We start from the raw sequence: 25,895 nt of genomic DNA on the forward strand, positions 1-25,895 counted from the left end.
AACCAGTGGTTGAAAATGATGACGGGCTGATACACAGTCCTACTTTCACACGCATGGAGAAGACCTACTCGAGCCGTGTCGTGACACAAAGAACGTTCTGCACAAACCCGCTGACTCCGGCACCGGTTCCTCACCGCCCATACCCCATGTTACCCCCCAACTCCATCACTCCCTGACCAGGGGGCTCCTGACGGGGCCTCTTCTCTGTAGGACACTGGAGTCTCCTATGTAGTATGTCTCCCCTTCCTTGCAGAATGTGGACCCGTCAAAACGCCAAGGAATCGATCCCAGCAGCTCTGTCACAGCCAACACCCCCAGAAGGAGTCATCACTAGGCTTCCTGATGCTCCAGCAACGCACTGGCGAGAAGAAACCAAATGGTATGTTGGACGCCACTTTCCCCAAGGGACCCTGGTAGCAGTGGAAAAGGTGCGGGCCAAGGCTAGGTTTGAGTCCAGGCTCTGCCCCTATCTAACATCGCTCACCCAGGCAATTCAAAAGGCACCGAGAGCCTACTCTGCATCAGACGCCACTGGGCAGTAAGGGTAGAAACATGACACAATAGGTGCCCGCCGTTATGGCGCGAAAATCCAAAAAGTGCCTCAGTTTCTGCATCTGCTAGTGAAGGTGCCGAACCAAGTAATCTCTGAGGTTTCTGAGTTCTTCTGACCAAATTTAAAGTGCCAGGCTTGTATGATCCGAGTGACAGGGCTGCTGGCTGGCCATGCGCATCTGTGTGACTGCGTGGCACAGCCTCTCCGGGCCTCGGTTCTCCCGTCTACAAGGCTATCGGGTGAGAAAACATCCCCAGTTACCTTATGCAGCCACAGTGGAAGGTGTCCGGAATCGCCCTGCAAGGAGTCCTTCTGCTGAACGGCAGCCCAACAGTAAGAATCCACGAAGGCAGCCTGACGCCAGGAGAAGGAACTTGGGGAGAAACAGCTTATCTGGGTACCTGAGAAGCAAAAAGAGACAGCGCTAAATAAATGGGTGAGCAGTATCTGGACCCAGCCTCAGGTCTCTCAGTGGTAGCAGTCACAGAGCAATGCGCCACAAGGTCAGAACCAAAACCAGATTCATATTAAACCTGAGTATTTGAGAGATTTTTGGCCGACGCTGGTCATGACGGCAGCTTGGGCTCAGCTGGAGAAAGCTCTTGAAAGTGAAACCACCATAAAAAGAAAAAGTGGGCAGGAAAAGAACCAGGGCTAAAAGAATAGCAAGGCTGGCTGAATTTGGGTGAGGTTTGAGTGAAGGGGAGGGGTTACAGGGGAGGGGGGGAGGGTCTATCAGAAAACTGGGCAAAAGGGTGCCTGGGTGCCTCAGTTGGCTGAGCATCTGACTTCGGCTTAGGTCATGATCTCCCGGTTCTTGAGTTCGAGCCCGGTGTCAGGCTCACTGCTGACAGCACAGAGCCTGCTTTGGTTCTTCTGTCTCCCTCTCTCTCTGCCCCTCTCCTGCTCAGGCATGTGCTCTCACTCTCTCTCAAAAATAAATAAACATTAAAAAAAAAAATAAGAAAAAGATGGGGTACCCGGGTGGCTCAGCCGGTTAAGCTTCTGACTTCGGCTCAGGTCATGATCTCGCGGTTCATGAGTTTGAGCCCCGCATTGGGCTTTGTGCTGAGCGCTCAGAGCCTTAAGCCTGCTTCAGATTCTGTGTCTCCCTCTCTCTCTCTCTCTCTCTCTCTCTGCCCCTCCCTGCTAATGCTCTGTCTCTCTCTCAAAAATAAACATTAAAAAAAATTTTTTTTAAAAAGAAAGAAAACTGGACTAGAAAAGGAGTCCTTTAGAACAGAGAAGCCAGGACTTCTACCCTGATGAAGGGAAGGCTGAAGGAACTTTTGGTGACAGGTCACTGGATGGCAAATCAGCAGTTTTCCGTCTCCTCCAAGAAGAAAGAAGGCACAGGTAAAAGTACAGCCCAAGGAAGAGAGAGCAAACCCGCTAACAGAGGGATGGGTGTGGGGCGGGGTGGCAGGAAACCTGGGTCCTACTCCCGGGCCCCCATCTGGCACATGTGGGAGCGTGTATCTCAAGCCAAGAGCAGGCACACTGTCCTCCACACCTTGCACGGTGTGAGAGGTGCTAGGTGCTTGGGCTCTGATGCTGTTCTATTCAAACCCAACTCTGCCACTCACAGCTGGGTGACCTCAGGTCACTTCACCTTCCAAAGCCAAGGCTCTCCAAACGGACGATGACATTAAGGTCTATATTCTCAGTAGGCTGCCTGGTTCCCAGGAGTTACTCGGGAAGTATTGCATTCTTCTGTATGAGGTAACTAGCAGGTTCTGTTGTTGCTTTAAAGAGTGGGGGCATGCCCACCCTGGAAAGAGGGGAAAGGGGTGGCAGGAAGATACTGGGGTGGACTTCCCTAGTCCCTGAAACATAAAAAGCCTCAAAGCGTCGCCTCCCTCTGGGGAGGGGGTGGGCTTTACTCTTGTGGCAGGAGAAGGCAGTGACGGGGATGTTGTCCGGGGAGCAGAATCTTGTGGTGGAGGAGGTACAATGAGGTCAGAGCACCCCCACTTCATTGGGTATTTTTACACCCACAGACATCAAGAAAGGACTTTTCAGCAAGAGCCCTTGGAGGACATCACAGTGACAAGTCACACACCGTCAGAGTGTCCAACGATAGGGTATGTTCTTGCCAGCTAGGAATGGCTTCAGTATGAGTTGGGGGTGGGTCACCCATTTCAAGGAGCTTTCAATTCTCATAGCCCACTGAACTTCAGTTCTTGCATTTTATAAAAACAGAGCGGTCAGAACAGCGCTGGGCTGTAGGGATAACGTCACACAGCTCTTGCATTAGCATGACTTTGCTAAACGCTGCCTAGGAAGTCCCCACCCATCAAGGCTTACTGATCTCGGGTTATAAATGGATGGTTTCTGATGCGTTGCTTGCTTGGTATCCTCTCTCCAGATACTTTCTCATGTAAAAGGACAGTGCTATCAGGATTTCATGAAAACCTGTCTGCTCCTTCCTTGTATTTCTTAGGTATGGTCCTGGCAGTGCACATAGCCAGCATGTAGTAACATTCTTTCTATAGGATAATGTGTTTCAGGTCCTGTCTTGGGACCTCAAAAACCTCCCCCAAGGCACTGGTGGAAACTGCCAGAGCATAAATAAGTAAACTTTTCATACCAAAGCTTTTGCAAAAGAGGAAGAAAGAAAATATAACTGAGTCTAGAGAGACGGAAATTGAGGATGTGCTGAGCTCAAAATGTTTTTCATCTGGAATGGAAGGTCAGAAGAAAAGACAACAGACAACCCACATTCACAGGATACAGGCGGTCCTTAAACCCTTGCCTCATTTAAACCTCACGACCAAATCGGAGAGAAAGAGAGAGGGAGGGAGAAAACGGTATCTTATCTTCATTTTACCCTAGATAAAACCAAAAGCTCAAAGTAATCTCTATCCAAGCTAGTAACTGGTAACACCAGAGCTTTAATCTCTCAGTCTCTTAAAACACTCCTCTCTGGGCCAGTCACTCCGACCAGGCCATGCTAGAGGGGTCCCAGGAGCCAGGGCTCTGTTGGAATGGAAGCAACTTGAGCCAAGTGGTTCTTCTGAGTGACCAGAGGGGCAGAGCTTTCTGGGAAGGGTCAAGACAAATCCAGGAAAAGAAACACATCGAGCCCCGAAGGGTATTCCCAGGCCAGAAATGAGAAATACAGGAAGTGAAGAGTCAGGGAACAGCAGGAGCCAAGCTGGGACAGAAGGGTGGGAGTAACGACAAGGGTTTCCTTCCTGTGGTGGGGAACCCCGAAAGTCTACACCACAGGGAAGAAGAGCTTGTATAAACCTGACGGTTATCCAGTGAGTAAAAAAAATTCCCATAACCTGGGTACCAGGGCAAAAAAGGCATAAAAAGAACTCAGTGTTCTAGTAAAGAGGCAAGTAGTACTCAATGTACCTAAATATTTTATTTTAAAAATTTTTTATCATCAGAGATTAATTAACGTAAACATACATAAAATTACAAAAAATAATATAACAGACACCCAGGAGTTTAAAACAATATTGACATTTTGTTGCATTTACCTCATCTTTTTTTTTTTTTTTTATTTAAGCATTTTATTTAGATTTTTTTTTTTTTTCAGACCTACGGAGAAGTTATAATGTTCAGTCTTATAAAGGAAGGAAGTCCTCAGGGTGCCTGGGTGGCTCAGTTGGTTAAGCCTCCGATTTCGGGTCAGGTTATGATCTCACGGTTCCTGGGTTTGAACCCCGTGTCGGGCTCTGTGCTGACAGCTCAGAGCCTGGAGCCTGCTTCAGATTCTATGTCTTCCCCTCTCTCTGCCCCTCCACCACTCTGCTCTGTCTCTTTCTCTCTCTCAAAAACAAATAAAGTATTTAAAAAAAAAAAAAAAAAGGAAGGAAATCCTGCCATTTGCACCATGGATGGACCTTGAGGGCATTATGGTAAGTGAAAGAAGTCAGAGAAAGACAAGTACTGTATGATCTTACTTCTATGTTTTCTCTAGCAAAACCAAACTCACGGAAACAGAGAAGAGTTTGGTAGTTGCCAGAGGTGGAACATGGGGGCAGGTACAGGAAGTGGGTGAAGGTGGTCAAAGGGCACAAACTTCTAGTTTGAAGATAAGTTCGAGGACGTAATACATGGCATAGTGACTACAGTTAAACTACAACACTGTACCATATATTCAAAAGCTGCTAATAAAATCTTAAAAGTTCACATCGTAAGAAAAAAGACTATGTGGGGTGATGAATGCTAACTAAAACTACTGTGGTCATCATTTTGCAATACATAAATATGTCAAACCATTATGTTGTGTACCTTAAATTTACACAATATTATATGTCGGTTACAGCTCTGAAGAGAGCTGTACAATACGAGTGGAAAAATTACATAAAATCTGTAAACGTGCAGGAAATACAGTATCGGCATAAAAAAAAGAGTATTGCAGTGAAATCCCAAATACTCTGGCATTTGGATTCAACCATTGTTAACATTCTGCTCTCTCCATCTATACATGTATATATAATACATACGTTTATTTCTCTTCCCGAACCACCTGAGAGTAAGTTGCAGAGGTCATGACCCTTTCCTCTCAGGAGTGTGTGATTCTAAGAACAAGACATTCCTATAGAACCCAGTGCAATTATCCATTTTTTTAAAAAATACAATACTGCTATCTATGTTCGGATTTTCTAAACTATCTTATGCAGCAACTTTCCCCTCCTCCAGTCAGGATCCAATCCTGCACCATACAGCATGCATCCAGATGTCACGTCTCTTCAGTCACCCTGTCGTGGAAGGGTTCCACAGCCTTCCTCTGTTATTTGTGACCCTCACGGGGGCAAAGACCACAGGCCCTCTGTTTTGTGTGATGATCCCCAATTTGTGTTCATCTGCTTGTCTTTTCATGCTCCAACCGAGACTGTGCATTACAGGCAGGTCTCCTACAGAAGGGTTGGGGGTCCCTTGCAGGACACCCTGGGAAGGCACCTGACATCGGTTTCCTCCAGAACAAGTGATGTCACATATGACGGTTACTTGGTTAAGCTGTTGTCAGGGCTCTGCCGTAAAAGTGCCTTTTTTCCCTGAGAAACAAATTGTCTGTGTCCTCTGACTGTGTAAGTATTTGGTCCCCAACAAACTTTCACCCAGGGGTGAATCAGACACTTCAACTGGGGTCGCAGATGGAGTTTTCCAACTTTACCTTCCCTCTGCTTTTATAACAGTTAGCATTTTACAATAACAAGGAACTTCCCCTACCCCCAATTTATGCTTTTTAGTATCAATATGGACTCATATGGTCTTTTGTTTTTCAATAGTTTATGATCTGGTTGCTGTTACTTATTTTGACACTCAAAATGTTTCAAACTAGCTCCTGTGTCCTTCTGCCATGCTCCCTGTGGGGAATAAGTTTAAGAATTCTCTCTTCAGGGAGCCCCAGTTCCTTTTAGTGGGTAACGGAATTTGTAAACCCAGGATATGGAAGCCAGATGTGCCCACTGCTCAGGGATGCCGTTGCTCCTAGCCTCCTCCGGCAGACACAGCTAGGAAATCAATCTATACATGTGTGTGTGAGAGAGAGAGAGACAGAGTTTATACTGAAAATTCCAATTTAACACCACTGCCCTTCCCCCAGTCCACATCTGTATTTTCTCTTACAGTGAGAACCCTAGATCCCAAATATATCCACATATTCATTTCCTCAATCCTAAAATTCACACAGAATAACTTTCAGAATTTTTAACGCAAACATATATTCTGATTTTCATTTTAAAGGGTTACTCTAGATGCGATGTCAACAACTGCGCATCCAGGGTCAAGAATAGAAGCGGACACCAGTCAGGAATGTGCCACAACAATGCAGGTGAAAACAACACGAAAAAACAGTCACAGGGGCACACATGAAAAGACACGGGGGCTCAGCTGGTTGAGTATCTGACTTCAGCTCAGGTCATGATCTCACAATTGGTGGGTTCAAGTCCCTCATCGGGCTTGCTGCTGTCAGCGCAGAGCCCACTTTGGATTCTCTGTCCCCCTCTCTCTCTGCCCCTCCCCTGCTCAAGCTCTCTCTCTCTCTCTCTAAAGAAAAAACAAAATAAAACAAAACAAAAACAAAAAACAGTCACAGTACGCAACTGCCTGCATTGTCTTTGTTTAAAAAAAATTTTTTTAATGTTTATTTATTTTTGAGAGCGAGAGACACAGAGCGGGAGTGGAGGAGGAGCAGAGAGAGAGAGAGAGAGAGAGGGCTCCAGAATCCGAAGCGGGCTCCAGGCTCCCGGCTATCAGCACAGAGCCCCACACAGGGCTCGAACTCACAAGCTGTGAGATCATGACCTGAGCCGAAGTCGGACACTTAACCAACTGAGTCATCCAGGTGCCCCTGGCTGAACTGTCTTTGATTTCCTGTAGGTCCTAGCCAGGTCCAGGCTAAAGGACTGGTTCCATGAAATGAAGCGCAGTGCAAAAGGTCAGATGGGAGGCAGAACAAAGAAATCAACACAAGCATCTCTGCTATAATGCCATTTACGTGTTAAAAAAAAAAGAATAGTACCGTTCTAGAAAATCACACAAGATCTGTACCTAGAGCACTAACCAAACAGCAATAATCCTGATAAAAACATACTAGTGCGATGAAAGGGTATGTGAGGAAGGTTGCTGGGTTATGTGCACAAGAAGAGAAAGGAAAATGGAAAAAGACCAGAGAGAACTGCCCGACAGCACTTCTGAAACACGGCACGTGACCAAACGGAGCCCAGAGGAAGAGCATGGGGTGAATGGGTACCATGTACTTGCCAAGCCATGAAAACCAATGTGACTCCCCCATACTGGTATTCCCTCACGTACTGATCACATACAAGCTACTTCCCATCACAGAATCACTTACTAAAGGAAAATGGGTCATTTATTAAATACTACAATTAAATAGGAATTAGATGCTCTTGTTCAATCCAATGAAAGAACCTATGGACTAGGTGTCATCTGGTCCTATTTGTCAGATGAAGAAATAAGGCTCAGAGTAACTTCCAAAGTCAGACGGCTAATACTTGGTGCAGATGCGACACGATCCCAAGTCCCTGCTCTTCCCCCAGGGTGATGACACCCTGGGAATGAGTGACCAGGGAGGAGAGAAGGTGGAGGCAGGGCATGGAGGCAGGGTGGAGTGCAGAAGGGTAGGCGCTGTGCAATGCCAGGCCAGCCAATGACACGAGAAGAAGCAGGAAAGGGCGAGCCTCAGCTCCCCAGCAGCCTAGTCCTGAGCTCCGGGCCCAAGCTGATAAGAAAGTGTCATCAGAACCCACAGTGCCAGGCATCTGGCTGGCTCAGTCGGTGGCACATATGAGTCTTTATCTCTGGCATGGAGTTTACTCAGTAGGGATGGAGGCTGGACCCATGGAAGGGAAGGGCCAGATCAAATAAACTGTGTCACCAAAACATCCCAGCAGGAATACGACAGGTGAGAGCCAGGAATAAGTTCCTTAGCAGTCCCAGACCTGCCACACCTCCACTAAAGGAAATGCAGCCTGGATTTCTGCACTGTGAGAGGGCAGCAGGGAAACACCATTTCAAAATGAACACGAGAAATGGATGCTGTCCAAACAAGGAGGTCAGGGGCATGAAGTCAGCTTAAGAAAAAACGTCTGATGAACAGACACTTAAGGCCAAGGGGCAATTTAACAGACACTTTTTTTTTTAACGTTTATTTATTTTTGAGACACAGAGAGACAGAGCATGAACAGGGGAGGGTCAGAGAGAGAGGGAGACACAGAATCTGAAACAGGCTCCAGGCTCTGAGCTGTCAGCACAGAGCCCGACATGGGGCTCGAACTCACGGACCGCGAGATCATGACCTGAGCTGAAGTCGGCCACTTAACCGACTGAGCCACCCAGGCGCCCCAACAGACACTTTTAAGTATAAAGAGGTTAGAAGAAAATTACCATCCAGCCAGTCCTCCCTGACACAGAGGCCAACCTGTGTGGAAAGAAATATGGAAGTCCAACTGGATAGGGGGAAGGCATTTTAGCCTGAAGGGAAAAGTTAGGTAAATCTTTAGGGTAGGGGGAAAGGTTCTGGAATCTTTATTCCTGAATATTGCTTTTGTAAAGATCTCACAATATCGAAGAGCAGTTGGGTTTTCTCTTTTACTAACAAGTCACTTAACCTCTGAGAACCTGATTTTTCTCATTGGCAAAGCCTCACAGAAATGCTTGCCACAGTGCCAGCATACCATAAGAACTCAATAAGCAGCAGCTGTCAGTCTTATGTTCTATGCATCAGACTCCACGGTAAGCAATGGGGATACGGGGCTCCTCAGTCACATCCTGTATTATTTTCTTCAGTGCACTTATAATTATTTGAATTTCACCTTTATTAACTGGTTTACACATTTGTCTTATCTCCCACAACTCTTGAACATATGTACTGTGAAAGCCTGCCTTGGATAACTGGGATCTTAGATTTAATGGGGCCACAGCCTGAGACCAGACAGCTTGGTTAAGTCCTTTTGCATCATCTCCCCCTCAATGATGGCTTGTAAAAGCTAGCTTTTGGAGTTCTGGCAACAAAGGAGCTCTATTGTGTAGGATAAGGCTTTGAGTGTCTAAATCTGGTAATGAATCAAAGTTAGTGACTCCAGTAAAATGAAAACAACTCACAACAACTGTTACCATTATTCAGATAACCGGTCACGAGACTCATTTGCAAATACAAAGATACTCATTCTAAGACATCGCGGATTACACGGCGAACACTTTTCTCAAGAAGCCTCAAAAAAGAAAAGAGACATCCAAGTTCATCAGAGCTAGGTATTTAATGGCACAGGGCCTTTGTGCCAGCAGCATATCAGAGACAGCCAAGGTGCCAAGGACACCTACCCTCCCCAGGAGCTCTATTCTTCCTGTGTCTATCACAGGGCAACACAGCACAGATGTTCTCCCGAAGGTACTCAGAACTCAGTGGTGCTAAGCTCAACCCAATAAAGATTCACTGGGCGTCTACTGCGCACATGGTGTATGGGGCACACAAGGGGCTCAAAGGTAAAGACGACATGGTCCCTGTCCTCGAAGAGCTTACAGTCCAGTAGAGGAGGCCAAGAACAGAGCCACCAGTGATAACAGACAAGACAAAGTGCATCAGGGTGATGGCTGAGCCCTGGCAGGTGTTCCTGTTTGAAGGGAGGAGGACCCAGTTGGGGAACCAGCCCAAGCAGACACCTGGAGCCTTTAGAGTTTGTGGCGCATTATGAAGGGGAGCAGACCACTGCACCCGGGACACAGGGTCCATCTGGGGATCACGTAAAGGACAGCCCTGAAGACTCGATCCTGTAGTGCTGGCAGGGAGGGCTTGGTGGGGGGAGGGGGTTTCAACGTCCTTGGGGCCGTCAGCCCCACAGTTGTAGCCCTGGTGACCTGCAGGGCTGGGGTGGGGCTGGTCATGGCTGCAGCAGAGCCAGTGGCCTCCCCAGCAAGAGTGCAAGTGGTGGGGAGGGTGATCCCACAGCGGCGGGACCCAAGCCCCAGCATAAGTGAGCAGCTTCTGTGCTGGGGCACGAGCTAGCCTGCTCTCTCTGCACTGCTCCCCGCTCACAAGACTGGGGGAGGGCAGAGTACACAGGCTTCGGGACGGAGCTGCTTACCAGGCCTGCTCCGCGTGCCCCCAGGCTGGTGATCTGACCTCTGCCCTCCTCAGTTCCTCACCTGTCGGCTCGGCAGCCAGTCTTTCCAGAGTGCCTGCCCTGTCCTAGACCCTGGTCTGGTGCTCGCTGTGGTAGTCCCTTTCATTGTCACCACCCCATGAGACAGGCTCTACTCTTACCCAATTTACTGATGAGGAAACTGTGGGACAGAGAAATTATGCAACTTGCCTCAGGTCTCACAGTGGGTATGTCGCCTGCTGGGATCGGAACCCAGGCGGTCCGGCTCCAAAACTCGCATCTTAATGGCCATCCCACAGTCTCTCAAAAGTGAAAAACAAATGGAACTGTCTGGAAGGACTGCTGCCGGGAAAACACGGCGCTGAAAGGACCTGACACACAGGTGGAGTCAGTATATGCTGGGTTCAGGTGAGAGACAACTGTTACTCAAAATATACAAAGAACTCTTAAAACTCAACATAAGAAAACAAAACAACTCAATTAAAAATGGCCAAAGACCTTAGCAAACACCTCACTAAAGAAGACAAGCAGATGGGAAACGAGTATATGAAGAGAGTCATGTGTCATCAGAGAAATGCAGATGAAAACAAGGTACCAGTACGTGCCTATTAGAATGGCCAAAATCTGGAACACTGACAACACCTGGGGCAATAGGAACACTCATTCATTGTGACTGGGAATGCGATATAGTAGAGCCACTTTGGAAGACATTCGGGCAGGTTCTTAAGAAACTAAACATGCTTTTACCACATGATCCAGTAATCCTGCTCCTTAGTATTTGCCCAAAGGACTTGAAAACTCATGTCTACACAAAAACCTGCACATGGAGGTTTACAGCAGCTTTACTCATAATTGCCAAGATTTGGAAGCAACCATGATGTCCTTTCAGATAAACCGTGGTACCTCAAGACAATGGGATACTCAACACTAAAGAGAAATGAGCTGGGGAGCCTGGGTAGCTCAGTTGAGTGTCGGACTTTGCCTCAGGTCATGATCTCGTGGTTTGTGAGTTCGAGCCCCGTGTCGGGCTCTGTGCTGACAGCTTGGAGCCTGGAGCCTGCTTCTGATTCTGTGTCTCCCCCTCTCTCTCCCCCTCGCCTGCTCACACTCTGTCTCTGTCTCTCTCTCAAAACTAAATAAACATTTAAAAAAAAAATTTAAAGAGAAATGAGCCAGTAAGCTACAAAAAGTCATGGAGAAACGTTAAGTGTATATGACTAAGTGAAAGAAGCCAATCTGAAAAGGCTACATACCATACGGTTCCAACTCTATGACACTGTGGAAAAGACCAAACTCTAAAGACTGTAAAAAGATCAGTGGTTGCCAGGGGTGTGGGGGTAGGGGTCGAATAAGCAGAGCACAGAGGATTTTTAGGGCAGTGAAAATATTCTGTATGATACCATAATGATGGATACAGGTCATTTACACGGTTTCCCAGCCCACAGAATGTACAACTCTTGCGGGGGATGTTGATAATGGGGAAGGCCATGCCTGTGTAGGGGCAGGGAGTATTTAGCAAATCCCTGTACCTCCCCTCAGTTTTGCTGTGAACTTAATGCTCTAGGAAAGTAGAGCCTTCATAAAATGTGTGTGTGTGTGTGTGTGTGTGTGTGTGTGTGTGTATACATGCACCTCAGTAGCTGTTAATACTGGTCCTAAAGACAGCAGAGGAAGGCAGGCATTGGGAGCAACTGTCCAGGCGCAGAGGGAAGTGGCATTTCCCTGCAGGACCCCAGCCCCTTCAGCTGCCCCCCTCCAGGGCCCTCCCAGAGCTGCGGCTTCTCACAGGCCCACAACAGGGCCGCCTGCTCGGCCTGGTGCTGAGTGCCAACCGCCAGCCCCACCCAGGACATCAGGCTTCCACACCAGGCCCGGCCCACTCCTTCCTCACCGTCCAGTGCCAGGCCAGGCTGCGGAAGTGACCACGAAACCCCAGAGCAGAGCTGCCCAATGGGACTGGCTTGGGTCCTTCCCAGGTCAGCTCCAACACCCCAGGAGAGGCAGGAGAGCTCCCATGTGCTCACGGAGTTCCCCACGATGGCTCCTGGGAAACTGTGATAAGGTATCCGCCCCACACAGAATATCGTGGTGGACTCCAAGACACCTGTAACAGTCCCCGTCCTCAAAGTGCACAGACATTGTCAGCCCGAACTGCACTGCAGGAGCCCCTAATTAGTCTCTCCACGACTGCAATCCATTCTTGCAGCGCACCCGGGTGAGGTTTTAAAACGTGGCTGTGATTATGTCCCGTTTAGCTAAGAGCCCTCTGACTGCGCTGGATAAGCTAAAATCCGAATGCCACAGGCGCTCCTTGATGGGGCCCCTGCCCACCCCTCCCAGGTCTTGCCCCCCACCTCTTCCCCCTGTTCAATAGGCCCCAGTAACACTGACACTCTTCTGCTTCTTTCAAGAAACCATGTCCGCTCTCCCCTAAGAGGCTTCACACAGGCTGACGGACCGCTCCTCCTAAAGCCATCTCCAGTGTCCCGGATGGGTTGAGGCTCCCCACCAGGGCCCTTGCTCCAAAACACTTCTCACGGCAATTCCCGGGGAGCTGTCTCCCCCACCAGGCTGCAAGCTCCCGGCCTTCTTCACGGGTAGGTCCTAGTGCACAGTGCGGTGCTCAGTGAAGGGCCAAATGAATAAGAACATGAACAAATGGAGATGAGGGGTGGAAAAGAACAGTAAGGCACAGAGGGAACCGCAGGCCAGAATCAGAAGGGGACTGGTGTGCATCCAGTAACTAATTTTAGCCAATGTCCTCACGTTACAAGGGTTGAAACAGATTCTAAGGCGAGATGCCTTTTGTGCCCACATGCCCCACACAGCTGTTCCTCACTGGGAAGCATTAAGTGTCACAAGAGTGTTTCTTCTGTTCTTTACAGCACATCCTTTTTTTTTTCATGTTTGTTTATTTTTGAGAGAGAGAGACAGAGTGCGAGTGAGGGGTAGAGAGACTGAGACACAGAATCTGAAGCAGGCTCCAGGCTCTGAGCCGTCAGCACAGAGCCCAATGCAGGGCTCGAACCCACAAATCATGAGATCATGACCTGAGCTGAAGTCGGACACTTAACCGACTGAGCCGCCCAGACAGCCCCAGAGCATCCGTTTTCTGTCCCACTATTCACTTTGGTGTGTGCAGCAGAGAAAACTGAAAGCATAAAGGCTTAGAGAGTTTACAGAGACTTAAAAGGAATGAAGCCTTATTAGGAAGAAGATTTTCACAATCATCAGACTCTCCTTCCTGTAAGGGACACTGGCGAAGGGAAAGGAGGCAAGTTACTGTCACCCAGACTCATCCGGAGTTGAGCCTCCAGCACCTGAGTGGTGCCTGAGTATGAGGGAGAGCTGGGAAGAAGCAAAGCCTCTCATCTCAGCTGTACTGGCTCATACTGCAAAGCACGCCCAGGTTGCAAAAGCTTAACATACACTAGCTTCAGCATCAACCAGCATGTACTGAATACAAACCATGCTTCAGGCCTCTTTCCATCTATTCTCTCATTTGATAGATATCATTTTCTGTTTTGCAAACACAACCTGGTCAAAGAAGAGGGGAACCTCACCAAGAAAGGGTACAGAACGTCTCTCTCTGTGCTTTTTGAAATTTTAAGAATCCTTATGCATGATCATCAAATGTGCAGCAGATGTTAACACTTAAAAGAAAGAGCTTTGTTGTTTTTTGTTTTTTGTTTTAAGAGAGTGTGAGAGAGAGGGCGTGAGCAGGGGAGAGGGACAGAGTGGGAGAGACAGAATCTCAAGGAGGCTCCATGCCCAGTGTGGAGCCCAACACAGGCTTGATCTCATGACTCTGGGATCATGACCTAAGCCAAAATTAAGAGTCATATGCTCAACCAACTGAGCCACCCAGGAGATGCAAAAGACTTATTTATTTATTAACATTTATTTATTTTTGAGAGACAGAAAGAGACAGAGACAGAGCATGAGCAGGGGAGGGGCAGAGAGAGAAAAGGAGACACAGAATCGGAAGCAGGTTCCAGGCTCTGAGCTGTCAGCACAGAGCCCGACGCGAGGCTCGAACCCACAAACCATGAGATCATGACCTGAGCCGAAGTTGGACGCTCAACTGACTGAGCCACCCAGGTGCCCCCAAAAGACTTTTTAAAAAGACATCCTTACAATGAAAGACCTAAATGTGAGATAGGAAACCATCAAAACCCTAGAGGAGAAAGCAGGCAACAACCTCTTTGACCTCAACTGCAGCAATTTCTTGCTGCACACATCTCCAAAGGCATGAAAATTAAAAGTAAAAATGAACTATTGTGTGGGACCTCATCAAGATAAAAAGCTTCTACACTGCAAAGGAAACAATCAACAAAACTAAAAGGCAACTGACGGAATGGGAAAAGAAATTTGCAAATGACATATCAGATAAAGGGTTAGTATCCACAATCTATAAAGAACTTACCAAACTCAACACCCGAAAAACAAATAATCCAGTGAAGAAATGGGCAAAAGACATGAAGAGACACTTTTCCAAAGAAGACATCCAGATGGCCAACAGACACACATGAAAAAATGCTCAATGTCATTCATCATCAGGGAAATACAAATCAAAACCACACTGAGATAACACTTCACACCTGTCAGAATGGCTAAAATTAACAACTCAGGAAACAACAGACACTTGTGAGGATGTGGAGAAACGGGAACCCTCTTGCACTGTTGGTAGGAATGCAAACTGGTGCAGCTGCTCTGGAAAACAGTGTGGAGGTTCCTCAAAAAATTAAAAATGGAACTACTCTATGACCCAGCAATAGCGCTGTTAGGAATTTATCCAAAGGATTCAGGAGTGCTGATTCATAGGGGCACATGTACTCCAATTCATAGCAGCACTTTCAACAATAGCCAAAGTATGGAAAGAGCCCAAATGTCCATCAACTGATGAATGGATAAAGAAGATGTGGTTTATATATACAATGGAATACTACTTGGCAATGAGAAAGAATGAAATCCTGCCATTTGCAGCACTGTGGATGGAACTGGAGGGTATTATGCTAAGTGAAATAAGTCAGAGAAAGACAGATATTATATGTTTTCACCCATGTGGAACTTGAGCAACTTAACAGAAGACCATGGGGGAAGGGAAGGGGAAAAAATAGTTACAAACGGAGAGGGAGGGAGGCAAACCATAAGAGACTCTTGGATACTGAGAACAAACTGAGGGTTGATGCGGGGGGGGGGGGGGGGGGGGAGGACGGGGGGAGAGGGGAAAATGGGTGATGGGTATTGAGGAGGCACCTGTTGGAAGGAGCACTGGGTGTTGCATGTAAGTGATGAATCGTGGTAATCTACCCCCAAAACCAAGAGCACACTGTACACACTGCATGTTAGCCAAATTGACATTATATTTAAAAAAATAAAAATTTGGGGCGCCTGGGTGGCTCAGTCGGTTAAGCGTTAGACTTCAGCTCAGGTCATGATCTCGCGGTCGGTCCGTGAGTTCGAGCCCCGCGTCGGGCTCTGTGCTGACAGTTCAGAGCCCGGAGCCTGTTTCAGATTCTGTGTCTCCCTCTCTCTCTGACCACCTCTCCCGTTCATGCTGTGTCTCTCTCTGTCTCAAAAATAAATAAACGTTAAAAATAAAAAATTTAAAAAAAATTAAAAAAAATAAAAAATAAAAATTTAAAAAAATAATAAAATAAAATAAAATAAAATAAAATAAAATAAAATAAAATAAAAGACATCCTTACATTTCCTAGTAGGCATGTGCTAGTTTTGCTCATTGACTAAGATTAAGCAGGGAACCTTTCGCTTAAAAAAAAAAAAAAATAGTCAAGATAGACTGGGGTTGGAGGAGATTTCATAAAGCAATGATAAAGAGCTGAGACCTGATGGTCTCTCTAGGATCAAATACCTGAGGCCAAAATGCAACAGTAAGTGGCTGGAAACAATGAGCAGCCCCTAGCACACCTCTAAGTGTCATAGCCAGACCCCAGAGCCACGTCCTGTGAAATCCCAGTACAAATAGGGAACTACTAACTGAAACAGTGAGATGCCGTTTCCAAGAGAATGGCAAATATAAAACTCCGAAAATATTAAGTATCAGTAAAGAAGTGGGGAAGGGGGCTGCTCCCCTACATCCCTGATGTGTGTGCGTTAACATTTCTGAGAGCGACCGGAAGTAGCTTTTATATTTGGAATGTGCATACCTTGTGACCCTTGAACTTCCAACTCCACCCTCAAGTCTGACCCTGGAGCAATGGTTCTCAAAGTGTGGTCTGGAACCTGAGAATCTTTCAAGAAGATTGTGATGTTAAGCCTGCTTTCACAATCAGCTTTATTTGCCTTCTTACTCTCATTCTTTTATGAGTTTAGATAGTGAGTTTCCAGAGGCTACGGACATGGGATATTGCCACATAATGAATGAAAAGCAGATGTGAGAATGCAGCGGTCTTCCATTAAGCTAGACATTAAGGAGATCTGGCAAAAATGGAAAACGCTACTCTTCTTATAAGATTTTTGTTTTTGAAGTTTTTTAAATGAAAATATATATGTTTCACACATATGTGAAAAATGACACATTTTAATGAAAATATATGACAATATGACATACAATGGGCTTCTTATTATTTTAAGTTCATGTTTTCACAATTTGTTTTAATTTTTAACATGCTAAATACTGACAGACACAACCCACAAACAAAAGTTCTTTGAAATCTTCAATAAGACTTAAGAGTATGAAATGTCATGAGACCAAAAAGTTTGAGAACCACTAACCACTGATCTAGAGAAACACATTTTGCATGCGGAAGCACATCCAAGGATGTTCACTGAGCCACTGTGTATAGTAGGAAAATGCAGAATGAACTTCCATGTCCCTTAACAGAATGGTTAAATGAACTGGGGTGTAGTCAGACTACGGAAAATGATGCCACATCTAAAAAGAGTGAGGCAGATACATCTACGTGCACCAACGTGAAAATATCTCCAGGACACACTGCAGATAAGTGAGCAAATTGCACACTATTAATACGTGGCATAACATTTTCTTAAAGATTTAATAATAACGGCAGCGCCTGGGTGGCTCAGTTGGATAAGCATCTGACTTCAGCTCAGGTCACGATCTCATGGGAGTTCGAGTCCCCCATCAGACTCTGTGCTGACAGCTCGAAGCCTGGAGCCTGCTTCAGATTCTATGTCTCCCTTTCTCTTCTCTGCCCCTCCCTCACTCACTCTCTCTCAAAAAAACTTTAAAAATTTAATAATAACGAAATGCAAATAAAATCATGTTTTTTCCACAGGAACACAGAGCAGCATAAAACACTAACAGTACGCAGTAATGGTCGTTAGTTACCTCTGGGGAGTGAGCAAGGGCAGGGCTTTAATTTTCTCTTACTGCCTGAACTTTAACATAGACACACACAAACACACATACTTACAGACATGTGGCAAATTCGAATGACATATCTGGGAAACTCCCTCCACTATCCTATCAGCAGCAGGTGGTGAGACCTACTGGCACTGGGGCAGGGAGCATCTCAGGACAGCCTCATGCCCACAGCCTGTCTCATCAGCTGAAGCCCGAGGTCATGTACAGCTTATTCATACTTCCTCCTGGAATATTCACCACTTTCCAAACCAACTTGGAAATCGTAATTCTTCTCAAAGCCCATTCATAATCTGTTTCAACTTCCTGTCATCCCAAAGACAGAGGAATAGCAGTGATCAAAATATGGAAAGTAACCTTGATGACACCCCAAAATGTAGCAATAGACTGGTTCTTGCAACTATCAAAACAAAATGTCCAATAGTTGAGATAACCTGACAAGTTCCCAATAAGGACCAGCTGATAATGATCCTCTTCCTGTAATCCAATAACATTTTAAATATTTAATACGGTGTGAAGAATTTTTCTCCTAAAGATGCAACGATCTGCCCTAGGCAAGTCCGTTGCTTCAACTGCTGAGCTTTGCACTGGTTTCTTAGCTCATGATTCTAATATTCCATGATTGCAGTTACTTAATTGACACACGTATCTCCTTGCACCTAGAAACAAGCCAGTACGAAAGCAATAACAGAAAGGTCTGGTGTTTTACAAGAATAGACCAGAGGGACGATACACATAGCCCGAAAACAGGCTCACTTACGTAAGAGTTTGTAGTAAGAAAACCACCGTAGATTAATGAGTAAAGAATAGGTTCCTCAATAAATGACATGGGGGAATAAATGGGGGAATTAGCTACAGTCTTGACTTCCACCATCAAAAGAACAAAACAGACTGAAGGGGTAAAGGTTAATAAATAAGATCACTGAACATAATGAAGAAAAAGGAGATGGTTATTTAAGTGCTGTAAGGAGGAGCTATATCAATCTCATCATAACAGAATTAAAGAAATTAAAAAAATGGGCAGTTTGACAACTTAAAACAACTGCTGCTCATCAAAATGAACCACAGCCACAATTCAAAGGTCACAGACAACTGAAAGGAAGATACCTGCAGTAAAAGAGAGCCAAAAAATATCTGAAACTATGTTACCCATAGAGTTCATAAAATCCATTGAGACCTCAACATCCTGGGGCACCTGCGTGGCTCCTTCAGTTAAATGTCTGACTCTTGATTTCGGCTCAGGTCATGATCTCACAGTTTGTGGGATTGAGCCCCGAGTCAGGCTCTGCACTGAGCCTGCTTGGGATCCTCTGTCTCCCTCTCTACACCTCCCTTGCTCCAGCATGCACATGTGCTCTCTCTCTCAAAATAAATAAATCTCAAAAAAAAAAAAAAAAAAAAGAAGAAACCAACATCCACTTTGAAAGATAAACAAAAGACAAGAACGAGTCACAGAACTATATAAATGGTAAAAATACCTATGGAAAAATGTTCAACACAGTAATTGAATAAATGTGACCTAAAACAATGGTGTACTTTTATCCGTCTACTAAACTGCCAGGGACCATCGCTACATGCTGCTGGTGGTGACGAGGAGGGTACTCTCCTCACTGCTGGTGGAAGCGGCAGGGACCATCCTTCCGGAGGGCAAGCTGCCATGCCAATCAGTCCTGAAACTGTCTGCACACACTTTGGCCTCATAATGAGACGTACACAATTTGTTGAAATACTGAAATCTTTATAGTGAAGAGGTTTGTGTTCAGGTGTATTCTGCACAATGCTATTTATATCAGCAAAAATGTTGTGCAAGGGTTAAATTTTGATATTCCTATTCAACGTCCAGTTTCGCAGCCACCAAACATCAAGTTTAAGAATATGGCAAAATGGGGCACCTGGGTGGCTCAGGTGATTAAGTGTCTAGCTCTTAACTCTGGCTCAGGTCTTGATCTCACAGTTCATGGATTTGAGCCCCATCTTGGGCTCTGTGCTGACAGCGCAGAGCCTGCTTGGGATTCTCTCTCTCCCTCTCGCTGCCCCTCCCATGCTTAAGTGTTGGGTCTCTCTCAAAATAAATAAACTTAAAAAAAAAAAGAATATGGCAAAAGGGCTCTGAATTAGTGTTTGATTGTTTTTTTTTTTTGTTTTTTTGTTTTAAGTAGAAGCTGTCAGCTATGTATATATAAAAAGCCAAGGCATAAAATACACCAAGATGTAACAGTGGCTAACACTGGTGGTAGAATTACTACCAGTTTCTCTTCTGCATTTCCTGTATTTTCTACAGTAAGCCCTATCTTTACAATCAGACACACACACATATATAAAGGAATACGAGCTTTAGAGAGGATGAATAAAAAATACGTAAGAATGAAAACCCCTTTCCCAACACGCTCGTTGTATCCCACACAGAGCCAGGCTTGCCTCGGTAGCACATGGGTTCTCTGTACGTCCCTCCTCCCCCACCCCTGGCCACCTATGTCCCCACGCTGCCCTCCTCACTCAGCCAGGGCCCAGTGGGTATGGGCCTCAAACTGCCTACCCTTCTCCACTCTGGACCAAACTCACTGCCTCAGTTAGGGGTTTGAGACAAAAGCAATCCAAGGGAGCAATCTGCAGTGCAAAGGTGGTGTTTGCATGGTTTTTAAAAAGGATGCTGCCGATCCAAACTTGGAATCTGCCAAAGGTCCAAGATGTATTTTCAGTTTTTGCTAGGGATGGGAGTTCCATCTATTTCGAAAGCATAGACTTCCCCCACCTCAAGTTTCATTTTCTTTCCTTCCTTTTTCTTCTTGGGGTAGGAATGGGGAGACACAGAAAGGGAGGAGTAAATAATCAAATATGGATCTAATTTACTGGGACTCTTCAAGTCAGGGAACATTGTGCACTGAAACAGAAACAGAGAGAAGGCCTTCCCACCAAAAGCAGATGAGGGTTCCTTTTTCTCTGCATCCTCGCCAACTTGTTATTTCTTGTTTTTTTATTTTTATTTTTTTTTATTTTAGCCATTCTGACCGGTGTGAGGTGCTCATTGTAGTTTTGATTTGCATTTCCCTGATGAGTGATGTTGGGCATCTTTTCATGTGTCTGTTGGCTGTCTGTATGTCTTTCTTTGGAAAAATTTCATGTCTTCTATTTTTAATCAGATTGGTCTTTTTGTTTTGGTGTTGAGTTGTATGAGTTCTTTATGTATTTTTGGTAGTATAACCCCTTATTGGATATATCATTTGCAACCATCTTCTCCAACTCAGTAGGTTGCCTTTTGTTTTGTTGGTGGTTTCCTTGGCTGTGCAGAAGCTTTTTACTCTGATGTAATCCCAACAGTTGATTTTTGCTTTCATTTCCCTTGCTTTAGGAGGCCTGTCTAGAAAAATGTTGCTATGGCTGACGTCAAAAAAATCACTACTTATGTTCTCTTCAAGGTTTTTTATGGCTTCAGGTCTCACATTTACGTCTTTAATCCAATTTGAGCTTATTTTTGTGTATGGTATTAGAAAGTGGGCCAGTTTCATTCTTTTGCATGTAGCTGTCCAGTTTTCCCAGCATCATTTATTGAAGACACTGTCTTTTTCCCACTGTAAAAATGATATAGCCACTGTGGAAAACACTAGGAGGCTCTTCAAAACACCAAAAATAGAAATACCATATGATTCAATAATTCCACTACTGGGTATTTACCCAAAGAAAACAAAAACACTAATTTGAAAAGATAAAGGCACCCTATGTTTATCACAGCATGATTTATAATAGCTAAAATATGGAAGCAACCTAAGTATACATTAATAGATGAATGTATAAAAATGTACACACACACACACACACACACACACACAAACACACACAAAGAATATTATGCAGCCACAAAAAAGGATGAGATCTTGCCATTTATGACAATCCATAGATGGAACTAGAGGGTATTATGCCAAGTGAAATAAGTCGGACCGAGAAAGACAAATACCATATGATTTCACTCAGGTGCAGAATCTAATAAACAAAACAAATGAATAAGTGAAAACAAATACATGAAAAGCAGAACCATGCCTACAAATATGTAAAACAAACTGATGGTTGCCAGAGAGAAGGGGGCATGGGGGGACTGGCCAAATTGGTGAAGGGGAGTGGGAGATAGGGGTACCACTTATGGAATGAGTAAGTCATGGGAAGAGAAGGCACAGCATACGCAATATAGTCAACAATACTGTGATAGCACTGTATGGTGACAGATGGGAGTTACACTTGAGGTGAGCATAACGTAACACATAGAGATGTTGAATCACTAGCTTGTACACCTGAAACTAATGTAATATTGTGTATCAACTATACTCAAAAATAAATAAATAAATAAATAAAAAGAATAAAACAGAACAAATGCTGCCTGGGCAAGTTCTAGTTGTTTTAAAAACCAATCTCATCATTACTAAATGTTTGCTTATCATCTCTCAGTTCAATTCCTTGCTCTATTATTGTTATTCTAGTCAGTTCCAATGATAATATACAGAGTTTTCAAATATTTTTATGACAATTTTTTAACACTGACTCTTCCAAGATACATAAAATTCCATATTTACAGAGATTCAATCCTTCTGACATCCCTGCTCATTCTATTCCTTCACACACTCTGTTAAACGCCTGCTACGTATCAAGTTTTATGTTCGAGGCTATGGATGGAGCAGTCAACCAGAGAGGACAGGTGGTTCCTGCCCTCAGTGAACTTACAGTCTTAGGGGGAGACAGTATTTAACAAATACTTACACAAATTACCTAACTAACTTGTGGTTAAGTGCTAGGAAGGAAACTTATAGGTGCTATGAGAACACATCAGGAAGTCCACTATTATAATTTTACTCCTGAAACAGGCTATTTCTTTCTTAAAGCTGGAAGCACATCAAAATGCCTCTTCCAATCTTCTGATAGAGTCACATTTAGAGGGAGATAGTGGTGGAGGCTCTTGTGTGTTTGGTACTTGCAGTAAGAACACAGGAATGCACAACTATCCTGGAAAATGATTTCATCCTGGAAATTGATACTGGTTTCTTCTTTCAATGTAGAGAGGAGGGGAGCATTTACAAAGACTTATGTACAAACAAACCTTGTGTTTAATTAATAGAAGAAATTTTGGGGTGGCTGGGTGGCTCAGTCAGTTGAGCGTCTGGCTTCGGCTCAGGTCATGATCTCGCGGTCTGTGAGTTCAAGCCCCGCGTCGGGCTCTGTGCTGACAGCTCAGAGCCTGGAGCCTGTTTCAGATTCTGTGTCTCCCTCTCTCCCCCCACCTCCCCACCCCCCACTCATGTTATGTCTCTCTGTCAAAAACAAATAAACACAAAAAAAATTTAATAGAAGAAATTTTGAAAGAACCTAGATGTGCATCATTCAGAGAGTGCTCAGATGAATTATGATAAGGATATACTATGTTCTGTAAGAACATGGATGGAGGCAAAGACAAATACCCTATGATTTCATTCATATGTAGAAGTTAAGAAATAAAGAAAAAAAAGAGACAAATATACTTTAAAAAAAAAGTTTATTTATTTATTTTGAGAGAGAGTGCTTACACAAGCAGGGGAGGGTTAGAGAGAAGAGAATCCCAACCAGGCTCCATGCTGTCAGCACGGAGCAGGATACAGGACTTGATCCCATAGAGCATGAGATCATGACCTGAGCTGAAATCAAGAGCCAGATGCTTAACCAACTGAGCCACCTGGGTACCCCAAAGTACACTCTTAAATACAGACAACAAACTGATGGTTTCAAGAGGGGGAAATGGGTGAAACGGGTAAAGAGGAAAAGGGGACACTTGTCGTGATGACCACTGAGTAACATATGGAAGAGTTGAGTAATTACAGTGTATACCTGAGACTAATATTAACACTGTAAGTTAACTATACTTGAGTTAAAGACTAATAGTAAGGCAATGCCTATGTACTAACATGGAATGCTCTCCAAAACATACTATGTGGGGAAAAGCAAACCACTACATATGACTCAATTTGTTTTCAAAAGAATGCATACACCTGTTGTACTAATGAGAGAAAGCGCTTTACAGCTGTACCAGGTGTCCATGGCGATTACCTCCGGCACATGATGGAGGAGGTTTACGCATTATTTACCAGGAGAATGTATTTAGGTACTATTCGTACAATAAAAATACAACAGTTAAAACAAAATTCACCCTGAAAAATTTGTACTCGTTGGCAGCCTCCCCACTGCTTACTGGAAGCAGTGCCCTGTAAAAACAGCCAAAGAGCGGAGCCAGCCCGGAGAGACCAAACCCCTTTGCCCAGAACCGTGGGTGTTCACTGGGAGGGCAGCAGGGAGGGAAGGGCAGACAAAACACCCCTTCCCAAGGGCCTGCTGGCTGTCCCCACGGCTCATCTGCTCCAGCCAGCCGGGCTCAGGGCAAGCAGCATATCCTGGCAGCAGACGGGAGCTCTCCTGTCCCAGGGCTGCCTAACGTGCCAGATTACAGCACCAGAGAATCAGAGCGGTCCCTGAGGAGGAGTTATCTCAGCATCAGGCCCTGAACAGCCCTAAGCCAAGGGCACCGCAGACCCCGTCAAAAGACTCCAAGAACACAATCCCATTCACGTTGAAAGGTAGCACTTTTCTTCAATAGTTTGGATACATACTCAGAATCTGAGCTTAAAGGCCACGTAGTCTACTTACGTTTGTATTCTACACAGAGTTGTCACCCGCATGTTTCCTAAACTCTCTCTGAAAACAGGTGTGTTAGGCACTGAGGAGGGCACTTGTTGGGATGAGCACTGGGTGTTGTATGTGAGCAAAGAATCATGGGAATCTACCCCCAAAACCAAGAGCACACCGTATACTCTGTATGTTAGCCAACTTGACAATAAATTATATTAAGAAAATGAAAAAAAAAAAGAATGAGGGGGCTTCTGTGGCCCAGAACTTTGTCTCCCTGCAGCTTCCACACTGGTGACGTGTGTGTTCTCTGGGCCACAGGGAATGACATTCATCCACCCTACACAGTAGAGGTAGAGCCCTTCAACATTACAAACACAGCTCCCCCCATGCCCCAGAACACTGCAGAAGGGAACTGTTGGTACCTGGAATATAACCTAGACTTCTAAGTCAAGTGAGGCAACTTGGCTCTGTCTCTTGATAACCCACATCCGTCAATGCTATTATCCGGGGCAGACGTTAGGGAGGAAACCATGACAAGGCATGACTTGGATTTTTAAAAGACCCGGGAATCCCGGCGACTGGGAATCTCCCTCTCCATACTAGGGACCCCACGCTTCTAGCTGGTGAATTCCAGGCACCGGGTAGGACCTGCCAACTGCAACCTCTGGCCTGACCTTGGCATGTGAACCTGGCTTCCCTTCTTCCATGCTTCCCCTTTCCCGGAATGCCCCTGCTCGCCCTCAGCCCAGCTGCAGTCCAAGAGAGGACCCCAGAGCGTCTTGAACGTGCTCCAGCATTTCCTTCACCACATTCTGACTGAGCGCCTGTGGCGTACAAGACATGATGCCAGACTCGGAGAGAGAAAAAGTGAGGGCTGGTCAAACAGAGCGTCAGTTCTGCCTTGCCGGGCTCCCACCACGTGATCGTCCCAGTCCGGTCACAATTACATTTAGACCATCTTCTGCTGCGTGCCAGGTGATGTAAAATTGAGTGGTTGTTCTTCTCCATACCCAACTTACCCTCTGGGGAGCAGGGCCTGGAGTGTTTCAGGAGAGCGGAGTAGAAGCATCGGGCCCAAACAGACCAGGAGTTATTTAATTCTTACATCAGTTCAACAGTCAGTGGCTCACTATCCAAAAGCCTTCAAAATGCTCCCAACCACAACTCAGGGGTTAAGAAGTCCCCTAGCAACTCCTTCCAGAATGTTTCTGCTTGTACTTCTCTCCATCACGGGGCAGTCAGGATCAGTAAGCAGTCCCAGCCTCAGGCGGCTACAGGCGCTACCGGAGTTCCCTTTACCTTGACCATGGGCACCAGCCCCTCTCTGCTCGTCTGCACCTCATCGCTTCTATGATGACCCACACCTTGTGGGCAAATAGCAAGGTGGAGTCCCTTGTTGCTCCCCACCCCTGCAGCAATCCTCATCCCTGTAAGCAGCCCCTCACCAGGGCCCATGGGAAGTGAAGGGGCCAGAATCTCTGTGGAGGGGACTCTGTCTGCAGCGCTTGTGCCAGCACCCAGCAGGGCCTAAATAAAGGTCGTTCACTGCCCCACCTGCGGGTCCCTGTGGTCTGGGCAGGGTCTGTCCCTTTTTCTCTGAGAGGAGCCCAGTGGGCTGAACTAGTGAGAAAATGGGCCAAAGACTAAGGAGAAGCCTTTAATACAAAGCCTAATATGTTTTATCACGAGGACATTCTCCAGTCCTCAACACTCTGCTTCCATATGCATACACTTTTTTAATTCAAAAAAGTCTGTGCAAATTTTCAGATTT

General features: G+C 45.5%; 1 protein-coding gene across 1 annotated transcript in view; it reads right to left on the reverse strand.

Annotated features, from left to right (window-relative positions):
- The window catches only part of PANX1 (pannexin 1), a 50,460-nt gene that overhangs the window by 21,301 nt on the left and 3,264 nt on the right, over positions 1 to 25,895 (reverse strand). The window contains exon 2 of the mRNA XM_030331799.2: positions 815 to 954. Within this exon, the coding sequence (XP_030187659.1) occupies positions 815 to 954 (140 nt within the window). The remainder of the gene's footprint in view (positions 1 to 814; positions 955 to 25,895) is intronic.

Source organism: Lynx canadensis, chromosome D1 (genome assembly GCF_007474595.2).
Source record: "Lynx canadensis isolate LIC74 chromosome D1, mLynCan4.pri.v2, whole genome shotgun sequence".
Taxonomy (NCBI): Eukaryota; Metazoa; Chordata; class Mammalia; order Carnivora; family Felidae; genus Lynx; species Lynx canadensis.